Source organism: Hemitrygon akajei, chromosome 10 (genome assembly GCF_048418815.1).
Source record: "Hemitrygon akajei chromosome 10, sHemAka1.3, whole genome shotgun sequence".
Classification (NCBI taxonomy): domain Eukaryota; kingdom Metazoa; phylum Chordata; class Chondrichthyes; order Myliobatiformes; family Dasyatidae; genus Hemitrygon; species Hemitrygon akajei.
This window is the reverse complement of record NC_133133.1, coordinates 45,472,882-45,493,601: the sequence shown is the minus strand read 5'-3', so window position 1 is coordinate 45,493,601 and position 20,720 is coordinate 45,472,882. Positions and strand designations below refer to the sequence as shown.

General features: G+C 42.1%; 1 protein-coding gene across 1 annotated transcript in view; it reads left to right on the top strand.

Moving 5' to 3' along the window:
- The window catches only part of tex11 (testis expressed 11), a 127,623-nt gene that overhangs the window by 34,048 nt on the left and 72,855 nt on the right, over positions 1–20,720 (top strand). The window contains exons 8-12 of the mRNA XM_073057561.1: positions 655–740; positions 8,302–8,359; positions 10,068–10,185; positions 11,941–12,006; positions 12,953–13,028. Coding sequence (XP_072913662.1) covers positions 655–740; positions 8,302–8,359; positions 10,068–10,185; positions 11,941–12,006; positions 12,953–13,028 — 404 coding nt within the window. The remainder of the gene's footprint in view (positions 1–654; positions 741–8,301; positions 8,360–10,067; positions 10,186–11,940; positions 12,007–12,952; positions 13,029–20,720) is intronic.

The window sequence follows — 20,720 nt, the reverse complement described above, 5'->3', positions numbered from 1 at the left end:
GATAAATAAAATGTCTACTTGTGGATTTTCATCTGTAGTTTTGACAAATGTTCAGAAAACATTTCAAATGATAGTCATGACAATATGAAGTTACGTTGTGAAATGTAGACATCTCTTTCTCCCTTATTAGGGGGGGGAGAGAGAGCGAGCCTGTGGTATGTCGTATACCGGGTGAATGCATAGTCTTTGGAGTACTGCAAGTCTTGTGTCTTTGCTGTTGCTTTTGCTTCATGCTTGAGTGCTCGGTGGTGGCTGCTAATCCTTTTTTTGCCGGTGGGGGGAGGGAGAATCATTGCTTGCTGCCGCTTACGCATGGGAGGGAGGGGATCTGGGCGGACTTTGGGGTTCTAACATTTAGCTCTGATTCATTCTTTGGGGCACTCCTCTGTTTTTATTGATGGTTGTGAAGGGAAAAGCATTTCAGGATGTATATTGTGTACATTTGTCTGACATTAAATGTACCATTGAAACCTTTGAAGCAAAATTAGTTTCATATATCTGATGGAATAATTATCAAATTTAGTTTCTAAATCATTTATTATTAATTTTAAAGGGCAGAAAGCCACATTGTTGATTTATAGATGCTTGCTCCAAATCACGATGCATATTTTAAAATTTACTATTCTTCACCATTTGTTACCTGCTTTTGTTTAGACAGGTTATTTGTCCCTGCTGTGTTACAATTTTGGAGTAGAAACTTATCAGCAGAAAAAGTATGAAGAAAGTGCTTTCTGGTTGAGGTAAGGTCAATTTATTTAAAGCAGTTTAAACACTCTATAATTCTGTAGCTCGGCAACTTCAGTGGTGTTTTGAATCTCATTCAGGTCCATTTTAATTAATTGTAATTATGATCCAAGATAAACTAAGATCTGTACCGATCTGCAGGTACAGTCGGCCCTCCTTATCCGCAGATTCCGTATGCAGATTCAACCAACCACGGATCGGGAAAACCCGGAAGTTCTCTTTCCAGCACTCGTTGGTGGAGCATGTACAGACTACTTTTTCTTGTCATTATTCCCTAAACAATACAGTATAGCAACTATTTACATAGCATTAACATTGTAATTGGTATTATAAGTAATCTAGAAATGTCTTAAAAGTACAGGCAGTTTATGAATGAGTTCCATTCCTGAGTCCGTCTTTAAGTTGGATTTGAAGTCAGAACAGGTACATCTGGTATCATTTAGCGTCAGTTAGTCAAAGGTTTTTCTTAGTATATAGCACATATTTTACTTTTCTATGCATATAAAACACTTAAGAAACATACGTATTTCAATAATTAAACCACTGCGTTGCCTAGTAATAATTGTAGCTTTCATCGGGGCAGGGCCTTTCACATGCTCCATTAAAGTTGTTCTGATCATTGACCGACTGTAGCCTAATGCTTTTCCAATGACCGATGGTGTTTCAACTCTTTCCGATCGCTTTATTACTTCCACCTTATTTTCAATCGTGATCGTGATTATTTTTGTGAACAGAAACACTGCGGATTCAGAGCTGCACCGCTTGGTCCTAATGTCCACCGCATTGAGCCATGTTAGATAAAGTCCAGGGTTCCGCTGGGTCCTAAAGACCATCGCACTAAGACAGATTAAATAAGGGACTTGAGCATCCGTGGGGGGTCTCAGAACCAATCCCCCGCAGATAAGAAGGGCCAACTGTAATTAACCTAGCAATGGAATATTTACATTTCTGACTCGGGGAGTCTTGGGTTATGGAAAGTTTTTGGAACTTCGCTTAATCTGGGAGTGTCTGTACATAAAAGAACAATTGCTCTGCTCATAGAGTAATTTTTGTGCTCAGATTTTCTGTGGTCTGGTTTTAGTCAAGTCCCAAGGGTCCTGGAGTTTCAACCAGTAATTTTGATGGATTCTTAAACAAGATTCATTTGATAAAGTTATTAACTTTAACCCTTCTCTAAAAATAGCAACATAAGAAGCATGATCAAGGGTAAAGGTAAACTAGTTTTGCCATTGGGAAAAACGTGACTGAGTGTTTTCCCTTTATCCTTTGATTATTCCACTGCTCCAAAGTCCATCAGTCTAAATCCTATGTGTACTTAGATAATCAAAAACTACAGCGAAACCCTGTTATAACGTGACCCTTCATCAGGACTAACAGGAAAACGAGATAGTAAGAGATTTGAAAGTGGGAGCGGGAGAGAGAGACCCAAAATGATAGGAGAAGACAGGAGGGGGAGGGATGAAGTCATGAGCTGGGAAGTTGATTGGCAAAAGGGATACAAGGCTGGAGAAGGGGGAGTATGGATTGACATGGACATGGAGTCCAGTGACTTATCGTGTTATATCTGAATTTGTGTTAAATCGGGGTGCGTAAAATTGGGGTTTCACTGTACCTGTGGTTGAAGTTCCTAGATCTGTACTCCTCTGATAGAAGTGATTTCTTCTCATCCTAGTTTTAGGAAATTGATGGCTGACCTTGAGATCATTATCCTTGATAGTAGCGTATCCAGAGAAATAAAAGAGTCTCTCAGCATCCATGTTTACATATACTGTAGGAATGTAAACTCCCCCTGGGCTTCCAACCTGATACAGGTATTGACTTTAACTGATGTTTTGCTGATAAACTCTACCATCTTCATTAGGGATGATGCCTGGGCTGTCTTGTTCAGTGATATTTAAACCCCCATCGTCTGTCCATCCTGATTGGTTAGTCCTCATCCAAACAGGTTTATGTCTCACCATAAACGAGAAAATCTGCAGGTGCTGGAGATCCAAGCAACACACACAAAATGCTGGAGGAACTCAGCAGGCCAGTCAGCATCTATGGAAAGGGTACAGTCGATGTTTCGGGCTGAGACTCTTCATCAGGGTTGAAAAAAAATGAGGGGTCAGAGTAAGAAAGTGGGGGGAGGGGAGAAAGAACCACAAGGTAATAGGTGAAACTGAGAGGGGGAGGGGTGAAGTAAAGAGCTGGGAAGTTGATTGATAAAAGAGATATAGGGCTGGAGAAGGGGTAATTTGATAGGAGAGGACAGACGGCCATGGAAAAAAGAAAAGAAGGAGCATCAAAGGGAGGTGATGGGCAGGTAAGGAGATGAGGTATGAAAGGGAAATGGGAATGGGGAATGTTGAAGGGGGGGCATTACTGGAGGTTCGAGAAATCGATGTTCATGCCATCAGGTCAGAGGCTATCCAGAAGAAATATGTGTTTCTCCTCCAACCTGAGTGTGGCCTCATCACGAAGTAAAGGAGGCCATGAATCGGAATGGAAAGTGGAATTATAAGGGGTGGCCATTGGGAGATCTGGCAGATGGAGTGTTGGTGCTTGGCAAAGCGGTCTTCCAATTTACTCTGGGTCTCATTAATTTACAGGAAGCCTCACCAGTAGTACTGGATAAAGTAGATGACCCCAACAGACTCGTAGGTGAAGTGTTGCCTCACCTGGAAGGACTGTTCGGGGCCCAGAATGGTAGTGAGGGAGGAGGTGTAGGGGCAAGTGTAGCGCTTGTTCCACTCACAAGGATAACTGGAGAGAGTTCAGTGGGGAGAGATGAATGGACAAGAAAGTTGCATAGGGAGAGATCCCTGAGGAAAGCAGAAACTGGGAGTGAGGGAAAGGTGTGCTTGGTGGTGGGATCCCACTGAAGATGGCGGAAGTTATGGAGAGTTATGTGCTGGATGCAGAGGCTGGTGGGGTGGTAGGTGAGGACAAGAGGAACCCTATCTCTGGTGGGAGGATGGGGTGAGGACAGACATGCGTGAAATGGAAGAAATGCGGTTGATGGCAACGTTGATGGTGGAGGAAGGGGAGCCCCTTTCTTTGAAGAAGGAGGATATCTCTTTAGTTCTGGAATGAAAAGCTTCATCCTGAGAGCAGATGTGGGGGAGAAAGAGGAATTGAGAGAAGGCAATGACATTTTTGCAAGTAACAGGGTGGGAAGAGGTATTATCCAGGTAGCGGTGAGAATCAGTGGGTTTATAATAAATGTCAGTAGATAAGCTATTTCCAGAGACAGAGAGATTGAGATAGGAGAGGGAGGTGTTGGATATGGACCAGGTAAATTTGAGGGCAGGGTGGAAGTTAGAGGCAAAGTTGAAGCAGCACCAAAGTAGTTGTTGATGTAGTGTAAGAAAAGTTGGGGAGTGATACTGGTGTAGGCTTGGAACATAGACTGTTCCACATAACTGACTAAAAGCAGGCATACGTAGCTGGGAATCATGTGGCAGGCAAGCTTGTGGCTTGAAGGAAGTGGGAGGAGAAATTATTGAGAGTGAGGACAAGTTCTGTCAGCTGGAGAAGAATGGCGGTGGACTCCCAGCTATTCCTGCCTGTTTGTCGGCCAAAAGTGTAGCCATGGGCACTCACGTGGGTCCCAGCTGTGCCTATCTTATTGTTGGCTATTGGAAATAAAACTAAAGGAAAAGAATTTTAACAAAGATGAAGGTCTTGCTCTAAGTAAGAACTGGAATTCGATTGTAAACAAGTGGAAACCTGATTGAATGAGGATTAACCAATCAGGTGGGACAGACAACGGATGTATAAATACCACTGATCTAGATGTGTCCAGGCATCATCCCTGATGAAGGTGGCAAAGTTTGTCATTGAAACATAAATTAAAATTGATACCTGCACCCGGCTGGAAGCCCGAGAAGAGTTTATTCATCATATGTGCTGGGAAAGCACTAGATCCTTTTTCACTGTAGGAACTTTATATATTTTATATAATCAACTTCTATTCTTCTAAACCCCATGCACAGTCTTTGTCAATATATTACTCCCAATTCCACAGGGTGAGTTACATGTAAAGAATTTCAGTGATCTTTCCCTGCTCATCCTATAACTGAAAGGTTTACTAAACGAAAAAAAACTAAATAGGGTTTCTGATTGCAGGCAGAGTAAGAATGACAGTGCAGAAATAACCCCAAGAAAAATCTGCAGTGTCCTTAGAAAAATTGAGTAATTTTACAATTATTGAAGGCCTTTATAAAATGTTATAAATGTGCAGTGTTTCAGTAGACACAGACTATACCAAACACAATTACAGTATACAATATAACTTCTAGCTTGCATCACACACCGGGGTGCACTCTTCAGTTACCTGATGAAGTAATTGTAGCTTTTGGCCAGGGGCAGATGTTGTCAGGTGGTGCCCAACCTTCATAAAGTGTTTTGAACCTTAACCACTAGACTCTCCAGCTGGCAGATAGCAGAGGTGGCCAAGTCACTGCCCATCTGCTCCTGACTTCCAGTTCAACTTCTCTCACCTGCTCCATACCCAGCAAGAGGCTCTTTCTGTTTCCACCCCCATCCTGTGAACTGTTTGGTTGGTTCTTTTCATCAAGGCCAGCATAGACAGCAACCTTCATGCTGACCTTGCTGGGAACTCTCTACAGCCGATCTCCATGGGGAATAGCCATGTCTGCCATCCTTTGTCCCTGCTCTCCTTGACTAAGGGCTGGTACTTCAAGGCCTTCCTCTTGTGAGCCTCCTCGCATCCTTCCTCCCGTGGTACAGCGAACTCCACCAGGATGATTTTCTTGTCTTTGGTGGACCACAGTACAGTGTCTAGTCGATGTGTGGTTTGCACCACTTCCGGGAACTGCAACTTCCTCCTCACATTGACCATCATCTCCCTTGATTTGGCAGTTTGCAGCAGATTGGATTTAGGCCTCTTTATTATGACTGATGTGGCCTTCTCCTTGATGAAGGTGACTGCCCCGTTTGGCTCTCTACCAGCTGGTCTCTTTTAACACCATTCCCGCTCCAGTGTGTCAGCAAGGAATAGCAAGATCTTGTTGAGGCGCCACCAATACCTTCCTTGAGTTAAAGCCGTTTTGCCTCCTGACAGTATGTGTGCCAATGAACCCTACTGACCACAAAGCTTGCAGATAGGGTCCTTTCCCAGCACCTGTGTATGCAGCTGTGATGGTGTAGGGAGAGTGTCATACATGGACTGCAGAAGGAAAGAAATGTGGAAGGGCCCCAGTCTCCAAAGCTCTATCCAAGTAATCTTGTATTCGACCAGATCACATTTTGTCCAGGCGCACTGTAACCCCCCCAACTCCACTGTCTTCGATAACTGTGTTTTGTCTTTGAGGTTCTGTACCTCTGCCTGATCTATGTCACACCTATCCCTTGCACTTGCACTCCACCATCGTTGGAAGTATGCAGAGCTGAGGTCTTGCTGACACAGTTATGTGTTGCTGATGATCTCTCTCAATTGCAGTGAGCTCACTGCCTGGTCTGTGGCTGAGTTGACAGCCCACTTTCGGTCCAATCTTGTTGTAACTCTTGCTTGATTTATTAGCTTACCACCAGAGCAGCTCAATGTAAACTCGACTCTACACTTTGCAACCTTGAACTCCTCCAGTACCGAATACAACAGGACTTTAGCTGGCCTCATTTTATGTGGAACCCCATTAAAGAAAAAACATGGGGGGGGTATCCCCTGCCACCTCCTCAGGTACTTGTTAACTTTTCTCTCGATGCCTTCTACGGTGGTCATGGGGAACTCGTACACCATAAAAACCAGAGCAGCCTTGATAGAAGACCAGGTTGGTGCAACCATGTCTTAAATTTACCAGCGAGTCCAGTTTTGTCGATCTTCTTCAGCCACTCTTCAGTCTGCTTTACAGTGTTGATGATGTTGGCACTGTCTGTCACTGTTGCATTAAATCACTTTCTAAGGCACTTTACTGGGTTGTCCTCTATGGATGGAATAACTTCTCCCTGTACTTGAAGACTGAACATGCTGGTAACCTTGCCCTTTTTGATGGCAACCTCTTTGCCAGTTATAAAGCATGAAAACATGTGAGCAGTATTTTATGCTGGGGCCTGGCAATTGAAGCACACATAGCACATTTTTCTATTCTGCCCTTAAGTATAATGAGATATCCTGTATCTTGTCCACCACCCCACATGATCTCTCTGTCTTTGATTCCATGGAATCCAGAATATTAATCTCAATCTTGAATGTACTCAGTGAGAGGGTATCCAGAGATTCCTAAATAGTTTCAGAATAATGAGTTCTCTAAGGTTATCTAGCCAGAGAAACACACTCAAGATTTATCCTATCATCCCTTTTCAGAAACTGATTTCCTCTGATTTCACAATCTCATTCCTTTATTTGTACGTTCAAGTTCAATTATCATTCAACCATACATGAAAACAGCCAAACAAAACTGTTTCTCTGCCCAAGGTGCAAAACACAGCACACAGCATACAGCACATATAGTTATGATGGCAGAAAAACATCCAGTCACAAAAACATCTATAGCCCAAGTCCCTGGGTGGCATAGCGTATAGATGGTGCATGAGATGTTGTCCTGGTCCAGCTTGTCTTCCAGTGACCAAACACTGAAGGCTAGCACCAATGGAGGGGCCAGCTTTCAACCCACTTTGGATTCCAGTGCACCCAAAGGGGACTCTGCTATTGCCTCCGGTGTCTCTTCTCCTGGGTGGCTCCAAAAGGTGACAGCGCGGCATGAGGGCCAGCTACACACAACAACCGGGGCAACAGTTACCCCGCTGTGGCCTCGCCAGTGCACCAAACTTGCAGTTTTTTACATTACCAATGTCCAGCAATGTCTTGTGATCACTATAAAAATGTCCAAGACAATCATTTGCTCTGACTGTTGGAATGTATATGGCCTCCGCACAACAACAGTATGCAGCAGGTCTACTACGTGACAACACGATAAGGCAGCTCCATCACGATTGAGTGACTCGCTGATGGGGTAGACCTGCAGAAGCTGATGTTCTGAGTATCCAACAGTGTATTGTAATTGTAAAAAAAAAAGACATTAAAGGTGAACAATTACACCTGTGGTTGGACGCGGAGAGGCTGCTGCGACCAAATGTGCCACCACCTTACAGGAATAACATTTCTCACTGTCATTTTCAGTTAAATTGTACTGATCAGAGCACTGATTGTCTGTCTTATACATTTGAAATAATCAAAATGGACCTTTGAAGAGGGTGTGCTGTTACAGTATAATTTCCCTCACCAGAGCCTTCAACCTGATACATCATTTCATAGTGTCAATTTGTTTCTTTTTGGAGATTTATAATGTGATAGACTAGAAATGCATTTTTCTTGCAATTAATGGAAGTACGGATTGTCGGTTACTCAGTAATTGCCAACTTTTGCACCTAGGTCAAAATACATACAATTCTATTTGATAACTTTGGCTCTTTCATATACACACAAACTTAGTTTACTGCAAGAATATGGTTGACTGGGTGATGCCATGCAAAATATTCAAAGGAAAATGTGATCCTGTTGGTTAGAATTTTTAACAGTGTTAAAGTTACTAAAGGTGTGTTTTCAACTACCAGTCAGAGCTATGACATTGGGAAAATGGATGAAAGATATTCACCAGGTTCTCCTGTGCAGGTATGTACAGATTTTATGTTCATTATGTTACACAGGAATATAGGATGCAAGAATTTATGGTCCTAAAGTCTGTCCAAAATCTATCAATTTCTATCCTAGAAACATCAAATGACTGAGGATACTATAATTTGCTTAACTAGTCAATTACATCAGAATTAGCTCTTTATTTTAAGTTTCATTTTTTTATCTGCACTTAATTTTTTCATCCCCTATTGTCCAGAAATCAATTCCAATATTAAAATTCACTCAACAACCATTTACGTCCACAGGCCTATCGGGAATGGAATCTGCTCATTTTCTCTTAAGAAACTCCATCTGGTAAATCTTTGTACCAACACTGCTAAGCCTAAATGTCTTTCTTTATGTAAAGATTAAAATTGCAGATGATGTTTCAAGTGCCACCAAATATGGCTTATAGCCTCCTTAGATTCAATATAAAGCCTTCATTATTTCAACATTTCAAACCCACATCCATAAAAGGCTAAAGTGATTCTTGTCTTATTAACTGTTTGCTGTATCGCATGTTAATTTTCTTACTTTGCATTGAAGGATCCTTGAACCTTGTATTATGCCATACATGACTAAATGTCATGTTAGAGGTAATGGGATAAAAAATAGTCTTGCAGGCACTTACATTAATACACCATGATCACAGCTGCTTTTTCTTTCCCTCTCTTATATAATTTGGTTTCACAAGAAACTGAAGTTTAGAAGTAGAGTGCAAATTAAGTTTGAAGTAATTTATTTCAAAGTACATATATGTCACTATATACAACCTTGAGATTCATTTTCTTGCAGGCAATCACAGTAAGTACAAGAAACGCAATAGTATCAATGAATGACTACACCCAATAAGTCAAACAACAGATGTACAAAAAAAACAACAAACTCTGCAAATACAAGAAAGAAGGAAAAATAAATAAATAACCAATAAATATTAAGAGCATGAGATGAAGGATCCTTGAAAGTGAGTCCATAGGGAACAGCTTGGTGATGGGGCGAGTGAAATTGAGTGGAGTTATCCCCTCTGGTTCAGTAGCCTGATCGTTGAGCAGTAATAAATGTTCCTGAACCTGGTGGTGTGGGTCCTGAGGCTCCTGTATTTCCTACCTGATGGCAGCAGCGAGAAGAGAGCATGGCCTAGATGGTGGGAGTCCTTGATCATGGTTGCTGCTTTCCTGCAACGGTGCTCCCTGTAGGTGTGCTTAATGGTGGGGATGGTTTTGCTTAATATGGATTAGGCCGTATCTACTACCTTTTGTAGGCTTTTCCGTAAAAGGGCACGGGTACTTCCATAAACAGACAGTGATGCAGCCAGTCAATATACTCTTCACCACACATCTATAGAAGTTTGTCAGAATTTTAGATGACATGCCAATTCTTTGCAGACTTCTATGAAAGTAGAGGTGCCACCACGCTTTCTTTGTAATGGCTCTTACACACTGGACCCAGCACAGATCCTCTGAAATGATAACACCGAGGAATTTAAAGTTGCTGACCCTCTCTATCTCTGAACCCCAGATAAGGACTGGCTCATGGACCTCCAGTTTTCTCCTAAGGTCAATAATCATCTCTTTAGTACTGTAACAAATACTATATTATGCATTTAGTGAATTGCTGAATTGATGGCTTTCTACTCCATTGTATTAAGGATTGCAAACAACATGAAGAATATTATTTATAACTGACTGACATTTCTCTATTTTAGGCGAAGGTTTTGCGTTTGTTGGCTAATGTTTATCTGGAGTGGGATATCAAGCAACACCAGGAGAGAGCTCTTGATGCGGTCATTTTGGCAAATGAAGTAAAGCATTTTATGCAATTCTGTAGGCACTCTTTTAGAGATGACGAAAAATTTCTTTAGCTAGAGAGTAGTGAATCTGTGGAATTCATTACCACAGATGGCTGTGGAGGTCATGTCCTTGGGTGAATTTAAAGCAGAGGTTGATAAATTCTTGACTAGTAAGGGCATCAGAGGTTATGGGGAGAAGGCAGGAGAATGGGGTTAAGAGGGAAAATAAACCAATGATCAAATGGTGGAGCAGACTCAATGGGCCGAATAGTCTAATTCTAACTTGTATGTCTTATAGTCTTACCATATGGTATGTCTGTTAATTTAGCATAAATAACTGTCTGTTTTCAATTGTGAAATGTTATCTTCCTGTTCACAGCCTTTCTCAGAGTTAGAAGTATCTTTTGCATTGAATTCCTTTCCTGCAGAGCGCATGCTATTATTATACTCATTGTATGTGCAATTGGATAAATTTTGGTAATCTGGATTATCAATTTTTCAGCAGCTAGGAGCTCCATCTTTCACCTCTTCATTTTCTTCATTATAAGCTCCCATTACAGCACTGAGAAACTTGGGTTCATCTACTGTTTGGATGCCAACAGAACCTTTTTCAATGTCAATTTAACAAATGCAGTTGTTTTTGACTCCAGTCAGCTCTTCAGCATTTGGAGTTGGATGAGCTAAAATAGCTAAGTACTAACTAATCTTAAAGTACCTCAAATAAAAACACAAAATGCTGGCAGAACTCAGCAGGCCAGACAGCATCTATGGGAGGAGGTAGTGAAGATGTTTCAGGCCGAAACCCTTCATCAGGAGTGAAGTAACGTGGGATGGTCAAGGGGGGGTAAGAAGTGGGGGGAGGGATGAAGTATCCTATTGTTTTTAAAATCATAGATTGCTGTAATTTTTATCCGAAATAGCAAAGCCTTGGTGTCTTATCTCCATTTCTGTTTCCAAAAAGATTTTTTGTACCTCCATTACATTGACAGGCTTCTCTGCGTTCTTATCCCCTATGGGTAACAATCTTTTGCATGGATGTTTTGACTTGTTTTTCTTTTCAATTTCTCTTTGATTTCCTCCAAGGCTTCACATTTTCAACTCACTAAAATAACATAGTGTAATTTAAAACTGTATCTGCACTAAGACTTGCTCCTTTCCAACTTCTTTTATCAGCATAAGTGCAGTGAATTTACTTAGTGTACTCCTCTTGTTTTTTGCAATATGGCCTCAGCCCAAGACATTTATTTTTACCTCTTTGCTTTAACTTTTTAACATTGACCGTCTTTCCTTTAGCTATTATATTTTCACTATTTTTCGAACAACACCCCTGCTTTGTTACTAAAATCAATGTTCTCTATTCAGAAAACTCTTGCACTTTGAAAATAAACAGCATTAATGGAACACAAGGTGTTGTTGATTATAATTATAAAGATTTGAAATCTGTTTGAACCAGGAATATTTACTCAGGAAATCTTCAGGGAAGAATAAAATACGAAAAGTATGAAGAGTTATATTTGGGGACAAAGCTGGATGCTCTGCATGACTGCATGTTTTATTTAGACATGCCTGGGAGGATTTTCAAAAGAGTGAGACATGGTTTGCTGGAAGTTTTGAGATCCAGAGTGCATCATTACTAGATTTAGGACACAGGAAATGTGACCAGTCTAAAATGTAGCAAAAAAATGATGATGAATGGAAAATAATTAATCAGAAAATAAGAGGAAAAGAATGTACTGTTTACTGATGAGGATTTCTGATTACTTAATCCAATAGGAAAATCCCCATCCAGCTGGATTGTTCTTAAAGATAAAAATCCTTTTAAGTTGTACCTTTCCTGATGAAACTGTCTTTGCAGGTAAGAAACAGAAATTTTATTATGGTAATGTTAGAAATTTGTGTATCCAGTAATCATGTCAGGCACACTCTTGTTAGTACTGAGGATATCTCCTACATCGTCTTGGTGCTATTTCACAAAGCTTTGAAACTTCCTAGAAGATTGCCCACTTCCAGATGTAGGTTGATCCTTACCTAGCACTGAGAAACAGGATTTTTTCAAAATACACAAGACAAGTCGTGGTGAGAAGCTAAGTTCTTGCTGGTTAAGGGGACATTAAAAATTCTCTCTACTTGTGTTTATAAGTGCAGCTTAGAAGATTTTGAAAAGTGTTTTCTACTTTGTCCTATAAATGAAGTACCAAAGACAGTGACAAAGCTTTAACTCATTAAGAACAAATCAAGCCACCATGCTTTGGCTGCATTGTGTGCTCTGTTGAAAATGGATGGCAACTACAGTATTCTTCAATACTCCTTTCCTGACTTGTACCTTCTTAAGAGGCTGGAGTAGTTGCTGTTTAATCAATTTAAAACTAGCAACCTGAATTCTAAGTCGCACATCATTTGTGTTTGGGAATGTATGCTCTTGTTCCTGTGACTGCTGATTCACAATGATGGAACTGTCTTCCATAATAGCACTACCTAAGATCCTTTGCAAATAGTACTATAATAGTCTAGGGAGATAATTCCTCACCATTTTTGATGGAATTTATATGTGATAAATACCTACCAGTTTTGAGTAATAATAAAACAGAAAAACCCAAATCCTTGAATGACAGTTCCTGTGTTGCCATTCCTGTTAATAACCATCTCATTGTCACACTGCCCTAAACAAAATATGAAATTCATCCAGTGTATCAAAGCAGAGTAAATACATTCCAAACATTTTGACATAACTTGGTTTAAAAGTTTTGACATCTCCTGATACTAATTGGTCTTTTTGTTTGCCATTTTTGCATTTGTGTTAGCTGTCAGAGATCTCCTTGGAAAAGTATCGCTTACTGTTTGTCTTGAAGCTGCGAAACTACTAATGGAACATGACCGGTCAGTGGAATTCACTTGCTGCTACAGCATTTGTAAAAATGATGCAGTAGATTTTTGATTTTGCCTACATTTTGAGAATTGTTTGGGTTGTGTAAAGAATATGTGATATTCATGTTACTGTTTCCTTTCTGCTCTCAACCTTGGTGATAATATTAACTCTGAAAAATCGGGGGTGCTATGGAGCCATGAACCAAGATGGCAACTTAACGTGGAGGCTCCGTACAATCTTGCACTAAACAACTTTAAAACCCTAAGTTATACCAACTGAACTTGGGCTATGTCAAAAATGACTACACTCAAGGACTGTGATATCTTCACCTGAAAAAGTGGCTCCAAAAAATTTAAAATCAACACTTCATCAACGAAGCAAGATGAGGAAGTTTCGAGCAACATGGTGGAGCTAACGGCGGTGCTAGATGAACTAAAGTTACTTCGCTCTGAATTTGGAGGATTTGAATCCAAACTGGACAGTATAGATGACCTATCTTTCCTTTTGGTTAGTCCTGACGAAGGGTCTTGGCCCGAAACGTCAACAGCGCTTCTCCCTATAGATGCTGCCTGGCCTGCTGTGTTCTACCAGCATTTTGTGTGTGTTGTTGTTTGAATTTCCAGCATCTGCAGATATCCTCGTGTTTGCAGTATAGATGACCGCCTGGTTAAGATGGCCAGCTCTGTCGTTGCCTTGGAAAACAATATGTTGGAGGTGAAGCGAAATGTTGCTTCTAATACCAAGCAGATGGTAGAGGCTGAAAACCAAATAATGGTGGCAGAGGAGCACGTGGAAAAGAACAAAGCTGAACTAACCAACGCCATGAAACAAATCGCCTAACAGGACTCCCAAGACTGAAGACCTGGAGAATTGGAGTCCAAGGAAAATCTTGCGGTTGTTTGGCCTCCGGGAGGGCGCTGAAGGAAACCAACCACTGCTGGAATTCATACAAAACATGCTACGGCGCTGGCTGGAGCTGGACACTGACAGATCCTTCATCCTAGAAAGGTTCACCGAACTCTAGCACTCTTGAAACCAAACCAGAACAGAGTGGTTCTCATTCGGTTTCTGAAATTTCAAGATCAAGAGTTTGTTTTCTGCTCCATTAAACAGCGTAATATTACGTATGAGGGAAACAAGCTTTACTTCACTCAAGACCTCTCAGCTGAGACCATACGACAGTGAAATGAGTTTAACATGGTCAGAAGAGAGTTCATCGAAAAAAGAACTTTCCGCAGTTTTCAACATAATCCATGCAAGATGAGCGTCCTCCACAATGGGAAAATACACCTGTTTTCATCACCAAAAGAGGTGGAAGATTTCCATCAAGAACACACCTGAGGGGTCTGATTAAGGCAGTAGTGAGATTTGTTTACTTCCATACCCATGAGCATCAGGTGATACTGATTGCTTAAGAGGTATAAGCCTACACTGAATCCCAGAAGACAACTTTTTTCTCTTTTTCTTTTACTAGAACAGCCACTTTAGCCTATTCTATTCTTGAAAAGATACTGTATTTAAGAGGTTGTTTATACCACCAGAATAGCTTTATTATTTTGCCTATTGTTATTGTTTACCATATTTTTGTTTGTTGAAACCTTAATTCTGTTGAGATGGGACTCCATGGACCTGAATGAACATTTATAATAGGCAATATTGGCATACAGTTCAGTGGCTACTTTGACTTTATTTCTATGCTAAATGGGTTGAATATATAATGTTCTAAGATATAATAAGGTGTGTGGTTGATGGACACCACTAGTTGCCTATGGAGTTAGGTTTGCATAGTTTAGCTGCTCCTCCATAGAGTGGATCAGCACAAGCTGTACATTTCTTTGTTTTGAGTAAGGGAGGGGGAATTCAAGAGTTCAAATGTCTATATGTGTAAATGTGTATGTGTTTTTTGTTTTTCTAAATGTATGTCGTGCACCCAACACAGCAGTAATATTTCTTACTCCTTTTCCTGGTATAACTGACATGTACTTTATATGGAACAGATGAGCACTCAGAATATCTTTAACATAAAAGTCATGAGCTGGAATGTTAGGGGACTAAAGAAGTTAACCAAACTGAAACAGGTTATGAATAGGATCAAACAGCTTAAGTCCAAAATAATTTTTCTTCAAGAAACCCATCTGACAGTTTCAGATATTAAACTGGTACGGAATAGATGGCCTGGCCAAGTAATATATGCAACAAACAACAACTATGCTGGAGGTGTATTTATTCTTATTCATAGAATGATACCATTTCACATTATGAAGACAATCCAAGACTCAACCGGAAAGTATGTTATTGTGCAAGGTGATATCCTCTCTTTCACATTAAACCTAGTCGGTATATATGGCCCAAATGAGGACAATTCTAAATTTTTTGAAGATTTCTTCCTTACTTTGTCCTCTTCACATGGCTTTTATATCATTGGAGGAGACTTTAATTGCAATTTAAACCCAGTAATGGATCACTCTGCAGGCTGTGATACCTATAAGGCACAAACTAGAAAATTACTAAAACAATGCATTGTGAATATAAATTTGGTTCAAGTATGGAGAGAACAAAATCCTGGCAAAATAGAATACTCTTGCCATTCAAGTATATGTAAATCTCGTTCTCATATTGATTATTTTCTTGTCTCAAGAGAGCTCTTATCAAAGATTAAAAGTTGCTGGTATGATAGCATAGTAATAAGCCACCATGCTGCTATTTCATTAAGTATTTATATAGAGAAATTTATTCACAGGCCCCCTAACTGGTGATTTCAGGTGAGATGGCTACAAAACCCAGACTTTGTTAAATTTGTGGGAACTAAGATAGGTAGTTATTTTGAGTTAAATACAGATCAAACTAGTGCCAGCATGAGATGGGAGGCGTTCAAGGCATATATTAGAGGAGAAATCATCAGTTATACAAGCTCCAAGTCCAAACAACAAAAAATAGAGATGGAAACTTTGGAAAAACAAATTAAATCTTTAGAGATAGAACTAAATGAAAGGGATGATCCAACAAAACAAAGAGATCTGTTACTTTTGAGAACCAAATACAATAAATTATCTGCTGATAAAGCTGCAAAAAGTTTAATGTGGCTGAAGCAATCTTACTACAATCAAGGAGAAAAAGCTGGGAAACTTTTGGCATGGAGAATTAAAAAAAAAATACAGATAGTCTGATAGAGCAATTAACAGTATAATAACCTCTTCAGGAAGCCTAACAGTAGACCTATTGGAAATTAGTAACAGTTTTGGAGAATTTTATGAACATTTATATAGATCAGACTGCCCCCAAGCCTCAGAAGAATGGGACATATTTCTTGATCAGTTTCAATTCCAGACACTGACAGAAGATGCAAAAAAGGAGTTAGATAGAGGTTTAACAATTGAAGAGTTATCACAGACTATCCAAAATATTAACAGTGGTAAAGACCCAGGGCCTGACAGCCTACCAATCGAATTCTACAAAACATTTCAAGAAAAATTACCAGGCCCACTCTTAAATATGTATGACGAGTCTTATCGGAATGGAACTCTCCTACCCTCTTTAAGGCTGGCAGTGATAACGCTGATCTTGAAGACAGGCAAATCTCCTACAGAATGTTCCTCATTTAGACCGATAAGTCTGATTGGATGGGACACAAAAATACTTTGTAAAGCCTTAGCAAGAAGATTGGATCCTTATATCCCACATTTAGTTCATAATCATCAGAATGGTTTTGTGCAAAAACGCCAAGGATTCCATAATATTAGAAGAGTTCTTAACATAATTCATGAAAAATTTGACGCTAAAGATACAGCAGTATTATCACTGGATGCTTGGCAGGCCTTTGATAGAATAGAATGGCCATATTTATTTAATGTATTGCCTAGATTTGGATTGGAAAGAACTTCCTTAAATAAATCAGGTTTTATATACAAACCCAATAGCCTGTGTCTTAGCAAATAGTATAGTGTGGCAGCCCACACACGCAGGATTCGAACCGCCATCGGGAGCCGCGGGCAGACAAAGGCTGGCATTTGGTCCACGCTGAGACGTTCCAGACTTTCCAGCTTAGAGAAGCCAAGCTACTGGCCCTCCACTTGGATTCTGTGACCCTCTCGGGTAACGAATTTGCCAGGGTGTTGGTGGAATTCCCCTCCATAGTCACCCCGCAGTTCTCCACAGCCGACCCCAAGCACGGCGTGCAGCACCACATTCCCACGCAAGGACCGCTGCTGCACCCCAGAGCTCGCAGGCTCCCACCCAACAAGCTCCACCTCGCCATGGAGGAGTTCCGTAACCGACTTGGCACAGTTCCCCTACCGGACAAGGCCCAGGCCATCTGCCAGTTCCCCAAGCCCAGCACGGTCAAGGGCCTGCAGGAGTTTGTAGGGATAGTCAACTTTTATCATCGGTTCATGCTGGCAGCAGCAAGCATCATGAGACCCTTGTTCAGCCTGATGGCCGGCAAGGCCAAAGAAGTGGCATGGGACACGGAGGCGTTCAAGCAGGCCAAGGAGGCACTAGCAAAACCGGTCCTCCTGGTGCACCCGAGAGTTGATGTACCCACGGCACTCACAGTCAACACTTCCGACACGGCAGTCGGCGGAGTCCTGGAGCAGCTCGTCGAGGACCAGTGGTGACCACTCACTTTCTTCAGCTGGCACCTACGGCCACTGGAGGTGAAGTACAGCGCCTTCAACAGAGAGTTGCTAGCGCTCTACCTGGCTGTCTGGCATTTCCGGTACTTCCTGGAGGGAAGGGAGTTCACCGTGTTTCCAGACCACAAACCCCTCACCTTCACACTGGCCAAGGTATCGGACCCATGGTTGGCTCGGCAGCAGAGGCACCTGTCCTTTATTTCAGAATTCACCACGGACGTCCGCCACATCGCAGGGAAGAACAACGTCATCGCTGACACACTGTTTCGCCCCTGCCTCCACTCAGTAGGCATATTGTCCTCAGGAATAGACTACACAGCACAGCGGTTGGACACCGAGATCCCGGCTTACCGCGCCGCCGTTTTGGAGCTCCAGTTGGAGGACGCCTCCATCGGCCCGGCAGCAGGTTGACTCCTGTGCGACATGTCTACCGGCAAACCTGTGGTACCAGCAGCTTGGAGGCGCCGGGTGTTCGACACACTGCACGACCTGGCCCACCCATCCATCCGGGCGTCCATCAAGCTGGTAGTGGACAGATTCATCTGGCACGGTTTGCGCAAACAGGTCGGACACTGGGCCAGGACCTGTGTACACTGCCAGACCACCAAAGTCCAGTGACACGTGAAGGCTCCCCTCCAGTAGTTCCAGCCGATGCACAGGAGGTTCCAACACATCCACGTGGACTTTGTTTGTCCCCTGCCAGTCTCCCGGGGTGCCAGGTATATCTTTACCATGGTAGACATGTTCACCAGATGGCCGAAAGCCATACCGCTCGCAGACACATCCACTGAGTCCTGCACCAGGACACTCATTGCAAGCTGGATCGCCAGGTTCGGCCTCCCAATGGACATCACCTCTGACAGAGGGGCGCAGTTCATGTCTGGTTTGTAGACAGCACTGGCGCAGCTCCTGGGAACCCAGCTGCATCACACCACAGTGTACCATCCCCAGTCCAACGGTTTGGTAGAGTGATTTCACCGGCATCTCAAGTTGGCCCTGATGGCGCACCTCAGGGGCCCCAACTGGACAGATGAGCTTCCCTGGGTCCTACTGGGCATCCGCACAGCCCCCAAGGAGGACCCGGACACCTCCTCGGCGGAATTGGTCTACGGCATCCCCCTGACGATCCCAGGTGAGTTCGTACCAGAGGCCCGATGTTCGGAAGAAACTCCAGCAGCGGTGCTAATGAGGCTGCGGGACAAGGTAGGGACCCTGGCACCGGTCCCGACCTCCAGGCATGGTCCCACGTCATCCTTCACCCCTAAAGATCTCCGAGACTGTGAGTATGTTTTTATTCGCAGGGTTATGCACAGGTCACTTCTACAGCGGCCGTATGAGGGACCCTTCAAGGTGATCTGGCACAACAGAACCACGTTGTGTTGTGGAGGTGGGTGGCCGGGAAGAGACTTTTACAGTGGACCGCCTCAAACCGGTGCACTTGGACATTGAGCAACCAGTGAGGGTACCCGCACTGTGCTGGCAAGGCCGGCCACCCAGGCAAGCCACACAGACTGGGGGCTCCACTCCCCTGATGGAAGTTTCTTCGGGGGGGGGGTGGTGTGGCAGCCTGCACATGTGGGACTTGAACCGCCATCGGGAGTCGCGGGCAGACATGCGGTAGCGCGTTTCGAACTACCTGCTCGGGGTGGACCTTCTGGGGACAGCCTGACGTCACGTCCACCCCGCGGGTTGCAGGGGCCCATGGGAGGGGAGATTTAAGCGCGTGATTTTGAATCAGTAAAGGCATTCTGAGTTCAGCTCTCTCTGCCTCTGTGTTTCTTTAGTAGCGCATTGCGTGCAACTACAATAGTTTCTAAACCAGTCATCTTGGAGCGATCTACTCGCCAGGGATGCCCTTTGTCATCGATGTTGTTTATACTGGCCATGGAACCCCTGGCTATGGCAAAAAGAACAGAGACAGGCCTGTCGGGCATCCAGCTAGGAGAACAGGAACATAGAATATCCTTAAATGCTGATGACGTGATTCTATTTTTAACAAATTTATCCATTAATATTCCAAATTTAATGCAACAGGTTGAATTGTTTGGGCATTTCTCTGGTTATAACATTAACAACTCGAAATCATCGATACTATTTTTGAACAAAGAAGAAAGACTGAAACCAGTCATAAAAACCCCATTTATAAATGCAAAGGAGGGTTTTACCTACCTTGGTGTCAGAATTACCTCTGAAATTAAAACAATCGTCCCAACAAACTATGACCCACTGGTGGACAAAGTGAAAGAGACATTGGTTGGCCATATAAACATGATCAAAATGAATATATTACCAAAATTTCTATACGTTTTTCAAACACTTCCTCTCCATTACCAAAATAATTTTTTGATAAGTTTAATAATATTCCTAGTAAATTCATTTGGAATAATAAAAAATCTAGACTGAAACGTAGGCTGCTATACCTGCCTTATGAAAGGGGAGTGCTACGGCTCCCCAACCTGAAATGGTATTATTGGTCTGCTCAGTTACATTTTGCAGTGTTTTATTTCTCAATGGATGCCCTTCCAGCCTGGGTGAATATTGGAACAGGCATCAATACCAAACCTCCCATTAAAGCTCTATCTATACACTGCAGACCCAAGAAATCTGAAAAGAACAACCGAGAACCCTTTCCTCAAAAATACTATTGACATCTGGTATAAAGCACATCAGCATATTAAAGATACTCCTCCCATCTCTCCCTTCTTCCCAATAAGGGACAATACATACTTCAGGGTAGGAATAGCAGATGGTGGTTTCAGAATCTGGGCAGACAAAGGTGTGTAGAAAATAGAGGCCCTTTATGTGAATGGTAATCTTATTACATTTGATCAATTGTATCAGACATACTATATTCCTAAAAAAACACTTTTTTAAATATTTGCATCTGAGACATTTCATATTATCAAAATATAAGCATTTAATATCTGAACCACCACTATCATATTTTGAAAATCTTACACTTCTAAACCAAAAGGGGAGAAGTCAGATTTCTTTATTCTATACAGCTTTGATATCATATGATAAGGAGTCCACCATTGACAGGCTGGAGGCATGGAGACTGGATGTTCAAGA